The 16,875-nt window shown below is 42.3% G+C and overlaps 1 protein-coding gene across 1 annotated transcript in view; it reads right to left on the bottom strand.

Moving 5' to 3' along the window:
* The window catches only part of COL22A1 (collagen type XXII alpha 1 chain), a 214,455-nt gene that overhangs the window by 55,449 nt on the left and 142,131 nt on the right, over positions 1-16,875 (bottom strand). The window contains exons 23-29 of the mRNA XM_009285084.1: positions 16,670-16,723; positions 7,161-7,214; positions 6,741-6,794; positions 5,623-5,676; positions 4,088-4,141; positions 3,664-3,699; positions 288-350 (exon numbers count right to left, since the gene is read on the bottom strand). Coding sequence (XP_009283359.1) covers positions 288-350; positions 3,664-3,699; positions 4,088-4,141; positions 5,623-5,676; positions 6,741-6,794; positions 7,161-7,214; positions 16,670-16,723 — 369 coding nt within the window. The remainder of the gene's footprint in view (positions 1-287; positions 351-3,663; positions 3,700-4,087; positions 4,142-5,622; positions 5,677-6,740; positions 6,795-7,160; positions 7,215-16,669; positions 16,724-16,875) is intronic.

Below are 16,875 nucleotides of genomic sequence, written 5' to 3'. Positions count from 1 at the left end.
TGAAAGTAAGGCCTAAAGACCACTGTACTTCTGCTGCTGCCTCACGAGTCATAACCTTCTGCGTTTAGGATAAACACTGTTCATTAGCACCTCCACTGCAATTAGGAACAGTCACTAGGCAGTAAAGTACCTTTTTGGAAGGGGTACTTGGTGACCTTGCTGGATGCCAATCAGCTACTCACCACAGCAATCACACCAAGAGAGAACATCATCTAGGGACACTCAAGATAAGTCCTCCTGGTGCCAAATGGCCAAAAAAAATAAAGCTGTGGCTCAAAGTCACCCACCTGGTCTCCTTTTTCTCCTCTCAGTCCAGGTAATCCCTGAGGACCAAGAAGACCTGCTTCACCCTGAAAGTAAGACAGAGAAGTGTGTGAAATCTAGGAAGAGGCATCAAGCATGGCTTCTATTAATAAACCCCGTTACTCTCAAACATAATTAAGAATGAAAAGGCAGAATGGTGGGCCAAACTCTTGTCTCACTCATGTTAGTTAAAAATGCATCAAGTCTGCTCCTCAGGGTATGCTAATCTAGCTACAGTGCCCTTAGGCTGTGAAGGATGAAACCTTGATTTAGCTGTCTATCTCTTTGCATGTCTGATACTAAACTGTGAATTTTTCAGAACTCACAATGACTGCAGATGTTTTCTTCTTGATGTCTAGTGACACCATGACACATATGGTCTATGCTGTAGGCCAGAACCTGCCCCAGTTTTTTCATGGGATTGATTACAGATGTAGTTTGCTGAGAGAGAATGGGATTAATTTGATTACCAAATAATTTCTTACTCTTGGAAAATCATTATTTAAAACAGCAGCTAAGACCTCTCTTTTTTTTGCTGTTACACTGTTAACTGACACCATGGAATTTAGGACGTTTTCTTCATGCTGCTCTGTAGCACCACCAAGCAAGCAAATAAAAGCAGCTTAAAAAATTAAAACTAATTTTTATTTCAATTTTTAATGATCTGGTGTAGTCTGGAAATGCAAAAACTGCACTGTATTAATCTGAACGGTACAGATGTTGCCTGACGAACAGATCTAGAATTTTCTGGATGCACTATTGCACATTTCGATTTCTTTCCTTTTGAACCTTACCTTTGAGTTTCTGCTTTGTAATACTTGCTATTGGAGTAATTATGATCTCTGTGTCATGTAATTTGTTCTAAATATATCAAGTATTCTCAAATTTAGCTCCAGGTTGCCCTAGTTTGTCATTTGAAAGTAACCATGTGGTTTCCTATTTGTAATTATTCTGCTATCTGCATTTGTAGTGCAATATCACAAAGCATCTCAGTCATGGACAGAACCCAAATGCACTAAGTGCTGTACAAATACTGAACGAAGAAAAGGTGATCCCCGCTTTAAAGATTTTCTCTCTGAAGTATGGGAAGAGTCAAAACATTATCATGATATAGGTGCAAGGAGTCTGCAGAAGAAATCAGGTGAGGAACAAGATGCTGTGGTGACTGAGTATGACTAGGAACGTCAGGGTGATGTTTGGAGAATTCTGAAGACCGTGACATTTGGTGACAGAGGGAGTGGTGCTTTATGAGAGCCACTGTAGGATCCTGGCTGATGATGAGATCCCAGAGATCATGAGGACAAACAGAGGGCCTAACGTTAAAGAAGAAAAAAGGAGAATTTGGAAGAAAAATAAAAAAAGTGGTGTAACTTTGGCCTCCTGAAAGGTACTGAAGCAAAACATCAATGAGTTTGTATGAGCTGAAGGACAGAAAGGTAATACAAAACAGCCAATGTGGATTTGTTAAAAACTAATCGTACCAAACCCATCCAGTTCCTGCCCTGGACATGATAACTAAGCAGACAAGAAGGAAGCATTTGTGTGATGTATCTTGACAATAGTAAGACATCTGACACAGGCCATCATGACATTCTCATTAGCAAACTACAGAAATGCAGCGTAGAAGAGTCATCTCTGGAGGATGGTGTACAACTGATTGAAGAAACTACATTCACACACCTGTTATTGCCTGTTTCCTGTCAAATTCAGAGGATATATGAAGTGAAGTCCCCTAAGGGTCTGCACTATTCAATATTTTAATTTATGACTGAGGTGACAAAAAAGAGAACATTTATGAAATGCGCGGAGAACACCACGCTGTGGAGAGAAAGGCAAGTGTTGTGGAAGGTGGTATTAGAATTCAAAACAGCCCTGTGTGGGGAGACAATCCAGACCGAGTGGCAGTGCTTTGGCCGGGGGTCTGACCCTTCATTGCACTGGGCCCGAGCTTGCCCAGCAACTGCAAGCCCGGCAATTTGTTTGCCTGGCAACAGCGAAAAGACACCGCTGGGCAGTGACCACAGGAACCACCGAGGAAGGGTGTAGAAACCGCTCGCTGAGAGCCCGATGCGAGTGCTCCTGAGGAACGGCTGGCCCACGCAGTGGTGATCTCCCCTTACTTGGGACGCCAGGTAAGGATACTTTCCTGGGAATTGAGTGATACCTGTTAGGTAGATTATGGGGAATTTTGGAATAGAAGCAGCATAGTCCTCACTCGCAGGGCGACAATAGAAGCAGCATAGTCCTCACTCGCAGGGTGACATAATTGTTATCTACTTAATAAGTGCCTTATCCCAATAAAACTCACTTGGTAGCTCGGGCCCAGAACCTTATTCCTTCGAGGGGTAGATAGCGGTAGGGAGTCTGACCGCGACACCCTGACAAATAGGAAAAATGGTAAGCAATTCCTAAAATTTAATGGTCACGGAGAGACTGCCACAGCTTATGCAAAGCTGCTCTATGAGACTCCTCATGGACAGCTTCCTCCATTACTCCCTCTAAGTCCAGTTTGTGGCACATGTTCTGCTCTACTGCAAAAGGCAACATGGGAGCAGAGGTCATGACCATTCTCCCATTTCTTCTTTACAGCAGAAGATCAGACTGAGGCTGGTAGGAGTAAGAGAATACTGAGGCTCTGAGACTCTTCCATTGCTGGTGTATACTCTGTACTCCAAAATCCTAAGATGTATGCCAAAGATACAGGACTGTATTATATAAATTTCTCTTTCTACAGATTTTCATACAGTTGAAAAGTTGGCACGTGGATGACAATGTTAACAGCTATGGTTAGTGGTCCTGACTGGGCTCTAGACAGCTGTGTGCTTTAGGAAACCACAGGACATTTCCCTGGTTCTTCACTGAGTTCAGCAGTAGTCTGCTGAAACCCGAATCCCAGTACAAAAAAACTAAAATAACTGTGTAACAGTCTAACAGTCATCTGGGGTTATTTCCTAGCAAGCATTTACAACTTAGAAATGACAGCATCACCCCTTGCATCATATAGTCACAAATAAATTCCTCATCTTCTAGAACCAGCACCCTGGGTTAGCGTGAAGTGTGAAGGAAAACAAGCACTTCTAAGCCACTCTGCCTTCATTTTCTTCCCTATCCACCAGGAACAAGATGATTGAATTTTCCAGGATACAATGAAAAGTTGGATTTAGCATATTTTTGTTCTGGATTTTTTGCATTACTCTGTCCAACCATGAGTCTCATCCACTCATCTGTTGCATCTTCAATCGCAGATGCAAATGACATGCATAGATCTTGTTATTGGCAGGTGGCTTTGTTATTGCATGTGGTCACTTTATATCACACTGACAGGTAGACCTTGCTGCTAAGACTATTCTTCCTGCTCACCTGCTCACCAGGTTGGCCATGGCTCCCTGGTTCACCCTGGAAAAACAAAAGTAAAACTTTAACATTGCAAGGACCTGACCCATTGTAAGAACACTTTCTCATTAGTAAAGTGTGTCCCCTATTGTCCTGACCCATTCTACCTACTTCCCATAAGGCACTGAAGTTACCTTCTTGGGGCTTGGGAACCCAGACCACAGGGAGCCAACGCAAGGGCCAGGTCAGATCTCCCTACACATGTAGATTTGAGAGGGTTTGGTATTTTGGAACACCATGAACTCTGAAAGGCAATGAGCCACAGCTGCTCATCCTCTTATGCCTCCAACTTTAGAGGAATCTTACTCTCCTGACTTCAGTATAAGACCTTCCAAAATCACACCTTGATTGACTCAATGGCTACAGCAAACTATGAAATAAAAATCCTTACCTTAGGGCCAGCTTTTCCAGGAAAGCCTTCCTCACCCTTTTCCCCTTGTTCTCCCTGCAGGGAACACAAGAAGTTAATATAGAAACTCCTCTGGTAGTGCAGCACATTTGCAGGCAGCGGCAAGGAATATTTTGACTCAGATCCTCAGTATCAGCCTGAGGATGTAAATGGAGCCATGTGAGAATATGTTTCCTGGAATGTTTTTCCATTCTAGTGCTGTTTACAATCACATCTCCAGCACCGATCACCCTACTGGAATATTTCTGGAATAACACAAAGTCAACCACTGTTACATTAAAGATGTCCATAGTGAATTACCTGAAAAACAAAATCTCCATTCAGTTTCTTCAAACTACATGTGGTTAGAAAGTCTACATTATTTCTGTTAAGAAAAATAAATAATTGCGGGATTGGGACCTTGGCCACTGGGCCTCAGGTAAATACTTTGAAACTGATCTTTCAGCATGGGTGGTGTCAGCGTGGAGAGCAGAGGCTGCAGTAGATTAAGAGCTGAAACACGCTACGTAGCTGGGAAGTGCAGTAGGTACTGAACAGGGCTGTGGATAAAATCCAAAGTTTATTTAGCCTCAGAAATTTGTTATAGGCTTCAAATTCTTCACCTTTATTCATCAATAAATGGGAGCTGGGGACTCTGCTAGACCTGGGTTCAAGCACTCAGTGCACTCAGTTGAGAGAGGCAAGTATAAATGTAGTGTGTTATTGGAACAAGTAGGGGTCATAGTGCTCAAGTATCAGAGACAAGAAGACCGCTGCCAGTGCAGTCCAAGGCAGTAGGTGGTTAAGAGCTGTTGTCCTTATTCCAATGTAGTGTCATCATCCCCAAAGCCTCGCTTAGCCTTCATAGTCAAAATATGGCACATTTCTTTGACACTTATTTACATAGTGATGGCAAATCAACCAGAGTGTCTCCCACCTCTAAATCTCCTATCTCCCTTCTCCCACTGCAGAGACAGCAGAGGAGACAACTCTTCCCAATCTGTCATTTGTAGAAGATTTCAAATGGGGCATAAGTAGTAGGAAATAATGAAGAACCGTCTTTCTGCCACACAGACCTACAGAAGCCTTAGGGGGATGGCATCTCTTCTTTCCAGCCCTTCAGGGAGGAAAGAAAGGAACATCTTTGGAGCCTGCCACACTTACTTGTTCTTCTTCTTTGTGCCTTGGACACATGCCTTGACTTGCCAGTGTCACTGGCTTTCCTGAGTGACAGTAGAAGCTTCTCTGTTTGCCATGCTCAGCTGTGTTTGCCAAATAGGATGCAGTAGTTGAAGACTGGAAGAGGATCTCTCATCCCTGCTGTATTTACAACCAGCTCCATCTTCATAACGACTCAGTACAGTGCAATCACACCAGCTGTCTTGGCCCCAGAGCTTCACTGGTGGCTCAGTGATGTGGGATTGGTGAGGTGTGTTTGGCTCTGGAGGTCTGCTCCCCTTCTCGCTTACGCTTGCTAGCTCACCCAGGTAAGCTGCCCAGGTAAGTAGCTTAATACCAGTGTATGTGGCGTCACTTACCTTTTGTCCTGGAAGCCCAGGAAGCCCATTTAATCCATCTTTGCCAGGCAACCCCTAAACAAGAGAAAATCATAAGCTGTAAGTGCCTGTTCTTTAAATCATTAACAGCAAGCTCAGCATAAGCACACTCAGTTCGTCCCTCTTGCCACTGACCTAAGTTTAAGAAAAGAAGAACCACCTCACGCATTTTGTTCTGACTTTTTCCCTGCTGGGACTCAAAATATACACAAGTTCTCACAATGCACATATCTGCTCGGCCCTTTTACCAGTATCCCAGGTTTGGTGAATGACCACTGGATGTCAGTGTTGTTACAGAGAAACAACAGTATAGAGATTTATGCACTGGGGATTCTTAAATAACTTTAAAAATTACTTTTTTACTTATCATTCTCTATGAGTGTCTACTATCTGTAGCTATAAAGATTTTTTAAAGTCTATTTCTCCTTTGAAATATTGGTAATTTCTTATACAATACATAGACTCCTAAAATTAAATTATACAACACATAGTGACAGAATTGTTCAGCAAGATAAGAATTAAAATTATCTCCCATAATGCATTTAAAATGGCGACAAAAAGTTTTGTCCCCTTTCGAGTGTCAGTCAATCCCCAAACACTGCACTGGAGGGGGCATTTAAAATGGCGACAAAAAGTTTTGTCCCCTTTCGAGTGTCAGTCAATCCCCAAACACTGCAGGCTGTAGGTGGCACTGCTTAATACTAAATATTTAATAATCAACCTTTCTTGACTTAACAGCCAACAGAAATTGCTATGCTCTGCTAAATCTGAGATTTTAATTTCAGTTCTTTGGCCTAATTCAGGAAACCCCAGATTTGAAAGAACAATATCTTGCCAAATGCAAAAAGACTTTTGAAAGGTATCATACAAAGAAAACATCACGGTTCCAGTGTGTAGGAATAGTGGAGCTGCGTCTGGTAAAATTTTTGGTCATAAAAGGTATCAGAGGCTAATGTCTGCATTAAAGGCGACAGTGTTGGAGCCCACATTAAAACCTTGCGTGCAGACAAGCTGCAGGAAAGGAGGCAAAGACATGAGAATTAAAGTATCTGAAGTCATGGAGAGCATGGAAGCAAAGGAAGCAGTTCCTCAACACTTACAGCTGGTCCCGGTGGTCCAGTTTTACCAGAAACTCCAATTTCTCCTGGCAGTCCCTGAAAAATTAAATCAGAAGAAAAAAAAATAAATCAGTATTTCTGTCCCTGCAGCAATCTCACTGGAGGTTGCCGCTTTCAATTTAAATGCAATTTTCCCTTCCACGGCAGTCAGGTCTCTGCTGTGGGGAGTCCTGTAGACATTGATTTATCCCCAGGTAGCACCAATGCGGTTCCAACGCTCGGCACAGAGAAGCTGCCCTCTAGGACCAGCTGTGGCTTTTCAGTGAGAAAATCTAAGAGAAAACACACATTACCAGAGGCCCTGACTCAGTTCCCACTGAAATCCATGACCTAAAATTCTCCCCAGCTGTTTTTTCTTCTCCTTGATATAAAACAAAAAAAACACTAAGCTTGTTTTCTTACTGGTGCTCCAGGTGGTCCAGGGGGTCCAGCAATGCCTGGGGGCCCTGGAGGTCCCTGTAAGAAAGGAAACAAAACCAGTTTATTGAACTCTCCGATAGTGGCTGAAAGCCTCAGGTCCTTCCCTGTGCAGTCAGGGCCCTATTCAAAATGGGCAAAAGCACTGAGCTTTATTTCATTAACTTCTACCAAAAAAATGCAAGATGCCAAACTGAGCTCCAAGGGAACCATGCTCATGAGCAGAACAGGATCTCCTGCTTAAGCCACTAATTACTATTGCTGCAAGGTGAGCTCCATCCTCCACTCCAGTACAAGAGACAGAGGAGTTCAAGGCCATCAATGGTAATGTACAACACAAAGCTTGTCCAGTGGGATCCCTTGTAGCATCTAGCCTAATTTAATCTTGATTAACGTCATTTCAAATGGAACAATTTACCTCTGCAAAAGATCTCTGAAGTAACTAATGAATGGAACAGGCTTGTGGTTTAGGCTTTTTTTTTTTTTTTTTGGAGGCGGGGGAGGTAAAAATATGAATCCAAGACTATGGAGAAAGAATGTAGTGGATCAGGTGTTTTAAAACAAATGCACGACTATTTTAATGCTCTACATTAACTTTGTTGATAGTAAAAGGTCCTCACAAACTCATACTTCAATGCACACATTCAGCTGGAAATATCCTAACAGTCTTTCTTACTCATCTCCCTCCAACAGCTGTCTCTCTTAGGGAAAATATTCTCTCAATAGCCATCCAGTTTTCAGAGGGATTTATTTTTGTGTATTGAGCAAATTGTTAAATTTGGCTTCCTAGCTGAGAAATTTGTTTCCATACTCAACAGATCTTAACAGGCTGCCTGAGATGCAGGGGTGTTTGTTACTTCCAGCTTCCATTGTAGACAAGATAGGATTTCTCCTGTGCTCAGAATGAAGCATGTGTTCGTGGTTTTTTTGGATCAGGACCTAAGCAAACAACATGAGGATGGATGTGAGAATTGGATATCTGAGGGAGTTGAAATTTTACCCTGGCTGTCTCTTTCTGTCTTTCTAACACGATGATTTCATTCATTTTCAGTTTTCAGCACAGGAGGAGTTCTGGTGTGTTTGTACTTAAAAAAAATCCAACAACCAACCACCCCCCGCTCAAACTCTCTGTAAAGAATTGGAACTGAGCAACTGATACAAGATAGAAAATGGCCGGTCAGCATTTTCCCTGCTAGACCTGTGTCACCATTCAATATCACAAAGCACAGCCTTTGTGAGTAAGGTATTATGAGTCATGGATCAATATTAGCATTTCACGTTTAAGGAAAAATGTAGCTGAAGAGAAGAAAATGGTCTAAAAAAGTGAGGGCAAGGAGTTATTTGTGGCATGGTTTGACAGAGAAGGTAGCAGATAAGCGGTCTTTTTAGAATACACTTGTAAAATTCAGCCAAAAAAGAAGACAGCCTCTCACCAATAGATGGGGCAAAGTGACCAAAAAAGGGACCTGCAGATGCATTTGCCTCCCATGATCTGCTTTCACTGCAACTCAGACAGACAAGGAGTCATCCCACCAACAACATTAGCATTTGCAGAGTGCCTCAAATGTGAGCAGTGAGCACAACTAAAAAATCCCAGAAAGATGTGCCTTGGGATGCACTGATGCTGCTGATATAATTCCTGGGGAGCCCTGCATCAGCTTCTGTGGACGTTGGTTCAGCTGCTATTGCAGGAGGGTCCTGCAGTTAAGGAGCTCTAGTCCCATCAGGAGACACCTGGTCAAGACCATCCATCACTTAACAAAGGCTTTGGCATTCAAAGAAAAGAAAAAATCCCAGAAAGATGTGCCTTGGGATGCACTGATGCTGCTGATATAATTCCTGGGGAGCCCTGCATCAGCTTCTGTGGACGTTGGTTCAGCTGCTATTGCAGGAGGGTCCTGCAGTTAAGGAGCTCTAGTCCCATCAGGAGACACCTGGTCAAGACCATCCATCACTTAACAAAGGCTTCGGCATTCAAAGAAAATCAACAGTCCAAATGAGCCCAGCACAAGAGAAAATACCACACTGTGGACACAACTGGATGGAGTGACCTCATACACCAGGGACATGGAAGTTCTGCTTGGACCTACTCTACCTCTGCAAGGATGGTATTGCTGGGAGGTCCTGCAGAAGGTAGGGGCTCCAAGAAGGGGCTTCCATGAAGAGTGGGTGCAGTACTGGGAAAGAAGGCAAAGGCACCTTTAGAAAAACAACAACAAACTGATTCAGCGGCCGAGTGGACTATTCATAAGTGCAGGAAAGAAAGTGCAAAATTTACCTTTGAAGACTTTCCTTGCCAATTCCACTGGTTCCTCCCTAATAGCCCAATTTTGTTCTCTCTCTCTCTGACAATAACTGAACCACCTCTCACCATCAAACACATATTCTCCATGGCCCTACAAGAGCGAGCTTCTATCAAGAGGTAAAAAACCCTAGCCAGGACCCTGCCTCAGCCCAAGCATCCCCAAGTGTGATGCAAGTCACCCCACACAGTACAGACAGGGGTCTGACCTAAAAGCGAAGTCTCACTCAAGCATCTGTCAGCAACCAGCATAATCCCTGAAACATGAGGTCCTACATCCTCATCATTCCAACTATTTCTCCTAGTAACTCTTGATATTCTTGCTATCCAAGACAATTTCTAATTATTCTCTTAAACTTTTTATATTATGGACCACAATAACCTTATGCAACCATAAGTCTTGAAATGGAAGCACACTGATCCTTACCATAAATTGCCACTAATAATTCCGTTTCATTGCTCTCCATGAGAGCAATCATCCGGGACAGCATGCCCAAGACTGGTTTACTCAGGTAGCTTCACCACATGTTGCACCAACAAATGTTACACCCACTAATTGAAAGCTCTCCTGATAAAAGCCTCTCTGAGACGGGAGATGCACAGGATGCTGACAGCCTGCTCCAGCTGACTGCGCACACCAGTACGTCTACTGTCCCTGCTCCAGCTGACTGCGCACACCAGTACATCTACTGTCCTGCTGGATTTCTTGCTTTCTGCAGCCTGGGCTACAGCAAGTGACTGGGAGACAGAGAAATAAAATGGCACGATCACATGAAAGTTGCAGAAATACCTCATACATGTCCTTTATAGAGGCCTCCCTTTTGCTACTGTCTAGAGCAAATCAGTTTCACTTGTATACAAATTTCTGTATTGTAGCCCTTCTCCTGACTTCTGAGTATACTTCAGAGCAAGAACTATCCTTTCTATGTATTTAGAAAGGACCAAATTGACAGCAGTTATTTGTGATTAAAAAAAAAAACATAAAACAGCAGAAGCAGGACAGCTTGTAATGCTTAACCCCAAAATCTCACGCCATCTATTTTCTTTGCTTCCCTTTTTTAGCTGAATCCAGATTAAAGTACCTGATTTAAATGATCACCTTTTTCAGAGATCATTTGATGAATTATACAGATGAAAGTCCCTGTCCCAAATCCAGTCCCCGGTGTTGCCCCTTTAAAAGTCTGATCTATAGAAGAAAAATCATAGTGTGGGGTTTTTTTTTTCTGGCTGGCAAAGACTCTGATGTGTACTTCCTAGATGCTGAAGCAAAAACTGATATATGAAAACTTTATTCTAAAACAGGACTACACAAACTCAGTTTGGAAAACAAATGCAAAACATGGATCTTTCATCAAAATGTTTAAATCAAAGTATTATCAAACTGTTGTTTTGAAACAAAATCATAGTGTGGGGTTTTTTTTTTCTGGCTGGCAAAGACTCTGATGTGTACTTCCTAGATGCTGAAGCAAAAACTGATATATGAAAACTTTATTCTAAAACAGGACTACACAAACTCAGTTTGGAAAACAAATGCAAAACATGGATCTTTCATCAAAATGTTTAAATCAAAGTATTATCAAACTGTTGTTTTGAAACAAAAAGATTTCAAATGTTAATTAAAATCCAAATAGTGTGTAGAGGTGTGTGTGTGCCGTGGGGGGGGGGGACATCTTTAAAAACATTGCCGGGGGTGTGGATTTTTTCAGGCTTGTGTTTCATCCAGCTCCATTCCTTAGACAATGTAATGCAGGGACAGTTCTCAGGAAAGAAATCTGACACTCTCCATATTGGAGGAACAGCTGTGCCTGTCCTCCAGGATCCACTAAAGGATGCTCTCCTCTGCCAGTGTGTACCTTGCTGAAAGACAGGCTGGGAAAGGCAGAGCTATTAAGATTTAGGTTCTGCACTCCCTAAGGAAGCTCTGAAAAGGAACAAAAACCTTTGTCTGTGACTACATCAATAGGCTGCTTGGCCTAAATCTCTTTTCCATGAAAGAAGGAACGGCTATGTTTTAGAGGTAGGTGAACAAATGCCATTCCAAGATGGAAACTGAAGTCTGATGGCTTTTCCAGATAGGTGTCTCTGGAGGCCAAGCCTGCACAGACATATTTTCTGTATATTAGTCCATGCCGATGACTGGATTCTCTTACACTATGAGAAAGGCTTAGATAAGCCCTTAACCCATGTCAAAACGGACTGTGGTCTGGGCTTTTTAGGCAGTGTGCCAGCTTTATGAACGAGAATAACCTCCAGGACATGCAGGAGCATCCTGTCTGCTGCCACAATGACAGCAAAATGCATAACTACGGTGCTGGCAGCATTTTCCCCTCCAGTGTCTGTGCTCATCTCCACTTCAAAACCAATTATTCCCTGCAATTTCATCTCTCAGAATGTCCCCATAGACCCTTCCTGTTGGCTTTGCACTGTCTCCCCTTTATTTCTACTTCTCTCCCATCAGAAATGAGGCTGTTTCAGCTAGTTTTGTGGAGCAGTCCACGTGTCTCACTATGTCCCTTGATAGTCCAACTCTCCATTTCTCCTCTGCTGCATCTGAGTGGGTTCTGGGATCAGCTCCTCAAATCTGCTCTTCATTTCTCACCCCAGGCACTACAGTATCCACCAGCACAACTACTGCGAATTATTTTCAGTAATGCTGCATTAGAGCACCATATTGCTCTCTTTGCTTAAATCCTGCCTTACAAGCCAAGACAAAGATATGAGGATATAGAAAAAGGCTGTTGCTGATGACACTGAAAACCAAAAGCCTAAAGAGTCAACAGATCTGAGCATTTACCTATGATGCATGCTCTATAGTCAGCTTCAATGATAGTGCCATAATTCATAAGCGGATGAGATCTCCAGTTATTTTACCAGGTGGCATTGTAATTGGAGTACCAACATTATTTTTAAAAATAAATTTTTTTCAACAAAAGTTCTCTGAACTGTCTTTCCAGCTCTGTAAAAATACTGAATAAAGTCGACTTTGTACACAGCAGTCTCTCCAGGAGAATTTCTTGCTTCCAGTGAAAGGCAGTATTTGTTTAATTTCATCACTTAGTGTAAGGTATGGACACGATTTCTTTGGTCTACAGAGGAAGATTTATTTCCCTTTGTGTTTGCTTCGAGTTAGTTTACTGAGTCAGTGCAGCAAATCAGAAAAATAACAAAAAAACATCCCTTATGGTCTTTCGTTTCAGTATTATTAGTGATCTGCACAGGTGAAGACTTTTTTTTTCTTATTTTTGTTAAAGGTATAGATCGTACTAAAGGTAGCTCTGAGCAGTATCTTCCAATTTCGAGCAGCACTGACATAGTTTGAATTCAACCTGAGCTTTGCAGCTGGAGTTGGAGTATCAGCTTTTCTTACATTTTGCAGTATTAACCTGCATTATAAAAAGGACGTTAAGGACACCATGTATTTCAGAGGATATTATTTATTTCCTGAATTACTTAAGAAAAGCTGGGCTTGAGCTCACACCCTACAGACAAGTCTATACTAATTAAATCACTGCCAGCCATGACCATAAAAGGTACAGCTTGTACTGGTCTTCCTCGCAGGTCTCAGTTACGCTACCAGGTTATCTAGCAGAAGGCAAACCTCAATAACAGCCCAGAGATATTGCAAGTGTGAGGTATGGCATTTTTGTTTAAAACTCAAAGAGTTTTGACTTGTTTTGCTATCTCACAGGTGGACAGCATGTACCTGCTCAGCTCGGGGAATCTAGAGAGTGGCTCAGTGGACCATTTGTAGGTACCTGCTTTAGGAGAGCTTCAGGCTTCACTGATGATATTAACCGGATCTTCATCAACAGGAGCTCAGACGTCTGCATCCCCATCCTTAACCCAACAAGTAAGCACTTGGAGCATTTGGAGCTGAATCCCAGCCCTGGTAATTCAGTGATACAGCTCAGAGTGTCTGAGCCCTCGGTTAGCACTGGGGCATCAGCTCCCGTCTCTGCTGAGCCTGCGAACACAGCCTTCATGGCTCACTTAGTGTACAGTGCCTCACTGCAGATCTCCTTCCTCCTCAGGATACCCCTCATGGCTAGAAAAGCATTTGCAGAGGTACCTCATCAACTGCCTTCAGCCCCTTCCCTGAACTCTTCCTAGCAACAGATGATGGGATAGACAAGGTATACCGAGATTTCGGGCGACCATGCAGAAATGCACAGCCTCATTGTTTCCCGTGCTTGGTACCCATCCACCTATTTCAACTGAAAGCGCTTTACAGAAATGCTCATTTTTCAGTCTGTACTTGAACAGCCTACTGCAATAGAAGTTTGGCCCATGATTAAGGTTCCTGGAAACTGAAATAGTACAAATAAATAAAAACAACATAAACACATTATGAGTTCAGATGTCTGTGTCCTTGCTGCAGGAAAATCATTCATATCCAGAGGGTAAATAAGACCCAGACCCAGAGTGTCTACTCCATGGCTTAATGATGTTGCAAGATGCACCATTTCTAAAGGTCACTGGAAAATAAATGCTCATTTTTGGGTGCACTGACTGGACAACATGGAGCAAATAAGCACATGGACTGGTTCACCACCACAGCTGATTTAGAAGGAAAAAAACATTTAAAAATCTTTTTGGATTAAAATTCATTTTGAGTTGGTGTGTGCAAGAAGAGAGGCAAAACTAGGGCTACCCTATTGTCACAAAACATCCCCAGCCTAGCTGAGATGTTGCCTTCTAGCTGCTGCTTCAGTATTTGACACTTTTAACTCTCAAATGTGACCACACCCAGTCAATGGTCCTTGAGAGTCGGACTGACATCATCTCAACTGCGGTTCATCACTGGATCTGCTGACCCTGCTCCAGAGTAGCCCTCAGGTTGGTTCCCTTGCACAGCTGCCTAATCCTTCCGTGGCTTCTCAGTTGGACTGAGCATGGCAGCAACTATTTTTCTTGACAAAGCCCAACATTAACTTTAGATGGTCTTTTCTATGCCTTTCAGCAACAATGTGCCTTCTACAGCTCCTATATCCACTCCTTCCTTTTGCCCATACAGCTATCAATGGGGGGAATCAGTTTAGAAAACAAAAGCATATTTAAATTTAAAATAGCAGAGTAAAGGGAGGTTATTTTAGCGTCCTAATCTATTTTATGTATGGCCAGCTGAAATTAGTTGGCCCTCAACGCGATGGAGATAGCAAAGGAACAGGTGACAGACTTCCATACATGACTTGGAAGAATAACTATGTAACTACCGTATAAGGAAACCACTTTTCGTCTTGGGTATTTTTGGGGCATTGTCTGATTAAGAAAAAAAAAAAAGCTGATAAAGTGCTTTAAAAAATCTAATGTCACTGTGCGGTTAAGCTGAAAAGTAGTTTTGTCACAAACTGAATGTAAGCACTTTCTCCAAACAGAAATATGGAAATCTGCAGTTATTACTGTCCAGAACAGAGTGCCACTGCAGGAATAGGAACAATATTTTTTCCATTCTTACAGTTAGCGTGGAGGAACAATGGGGCTAGTATGTGGTTTTAATTAACATAAAATTTGCTAACCTTATTTAGCCTGTGCAGAAAGAAAAATTACTTAATGCTATGTCAGCAATTTTCTCAGATACATTTATAAAATCGCTAACACATGCATATATATATTTTTTAAAAGTTGCAGGGAACTTAAGCTGAGCAAGTGTGACATGGTTTGGATGGACAGTGTCAGATATCTTAGAAATAATGCATGGAGAAAAATCTTCCCCCAGTGGTTCAGAAGGCTTGCGGAGACGTTTTAATGTTATCCAATGGAAAAAAAAAAACAAACCAAAATCTTTTAAATCCATTAGAAATACTGTCTTCATTCCTCTTGAAGGCCGCTGATGAATTCATGCAAACCAGATACTGTACCAAAGGAAAAAGTCTTAAAAATATGTAAACGAGTATCAAGTGGTGTTTCGCAGGGCAAGGTTCCCAGCTGGACACAAGGGCCCTCACCTGCACGGGGTGGCAAGCCCTTGGATTGCCTCTCTGACATCCTCCACAGACATGTGAACAGCTCATTACAAAATGTCTGCCACAGAAACCATTTCTAGATCATGTTTCCTGGTTACAAGGGCATAGCTTGCCCGAGGAAATAAATGAAAAATCAGCATCTGCTGTCTAGCAGTGTGCTGTTTGTTGCAGTACATCACCGACAGCTGTAGTAATGGAGGCTCTCCATTGCTGCCCGAAACTTAACCGATTATTGAAACAAAATCCCAAAGCCAAAGACCCAGTTCATTAATTTATTATTGAAAAGGGAATGAATGAAATGTTCAGTATTATCCTGAGTGGTCAGCTTAAAAGCGAGGCTGCATCTTTTCTGCTTGAGGATATTCCTACAGATATTTTTCTTATTGCAGGGGTGACCCTACAAAGTGACTCAGGTTAGCTGACTTTGGCTACAAAGTTAGCAAGAAACCAAGCCAGAGGCAAGTGTCAGTGTTATTATAATACAGGGCAGAATGGGTTGATCCCAGGTGGAGCCAAATCCTTTCTGACAATTCGTAACATAGCACTATTTTGCCCTTATGATGTTACAGATGGTGCAATTTGGAGCACTAACTTGCCAAAAGCTTTAAAAAAAAGGACCTAAGGCATCATTAACTTAAGACATCCTCACGGGGAGAATAAACATTTAGTTTTAAGCCCCTGTCTCTACCTTCTTCAATAAGCCAACACCTATCCCTCTATAACAAGTAGAAATGTGAGTATCAAAGTCACAAAAAAGTCTTGTGCTCAAAGAAGTGTGCTTTCTGAATAGCAAATACCTTTTAAACTGCTTCTTCCCTCAAGACTGCAGCACAGGAGGTATATCTGCAATTGCCAATTCACACAGCCAACGATTAGCTGAGACACTGTCCTAAATATTACAAAACACAAATCATTGCTCTCCCTCTGGAATGATACTGCTCTGTGCACAAGCAACGGGGAAATCACATACGAAACACCTCCTTATGTCCCTCTTCAAAGATGCTGAAAAACTGTAGAAGGTAAAAGTAATTGCTGCCAGACAGGCAGACTTCTCTTAATCACAACAGGATAAATTAGTTTGGCTCTTAAAGGAGAAACACCAACTTCAAAGATGGTGCAGATGAGAAGAGAACAAGGTCACGGCATGCTGCATTGTGGTTCCAAGTCACCTGTTGCCGCAAAATATGTTTTTCCACATATTACGTGAAAATGAAGAAATCATCACTTACCTGAGGGCCGATCAGACCATTGATTCCTGGGAATCCAGGCTCTCCCTTTTTACCCTGCGTGTTCAACAGAAGAGAAAATATTAGTCACCAGGGCAAAGACTGCTACTGAGTTTCCAAAGTCTTCCACCCCAAAACTGGCACATCACCGTAACATGGGTACACGATTGTACACAATGGAAACGAAGGCAGCAGTCACCATTTGGATG

The sequence above is a fragment of the Aptenodytes forsteri genome, unplaced genomic scaffold, assembly GCF_000699145.1.
Source record: "Aptenodytes forsteri isolate BGI_AS27 unplaced genomic scaffold, ASM69914v1 Scaffold182, whole genome shotgun sequence".
Lineage (NCBI taxonomy): Eukaryota > Metazoa > Chordata > Aves > Sphenisciformes > Spheniscidae > Aptenodytes > Aptenodytes forsteri.
Note: the sequence above shows the minus strand (reverse complement) of the source record. Positions and strands in the feature narration are given on the sequence as shown.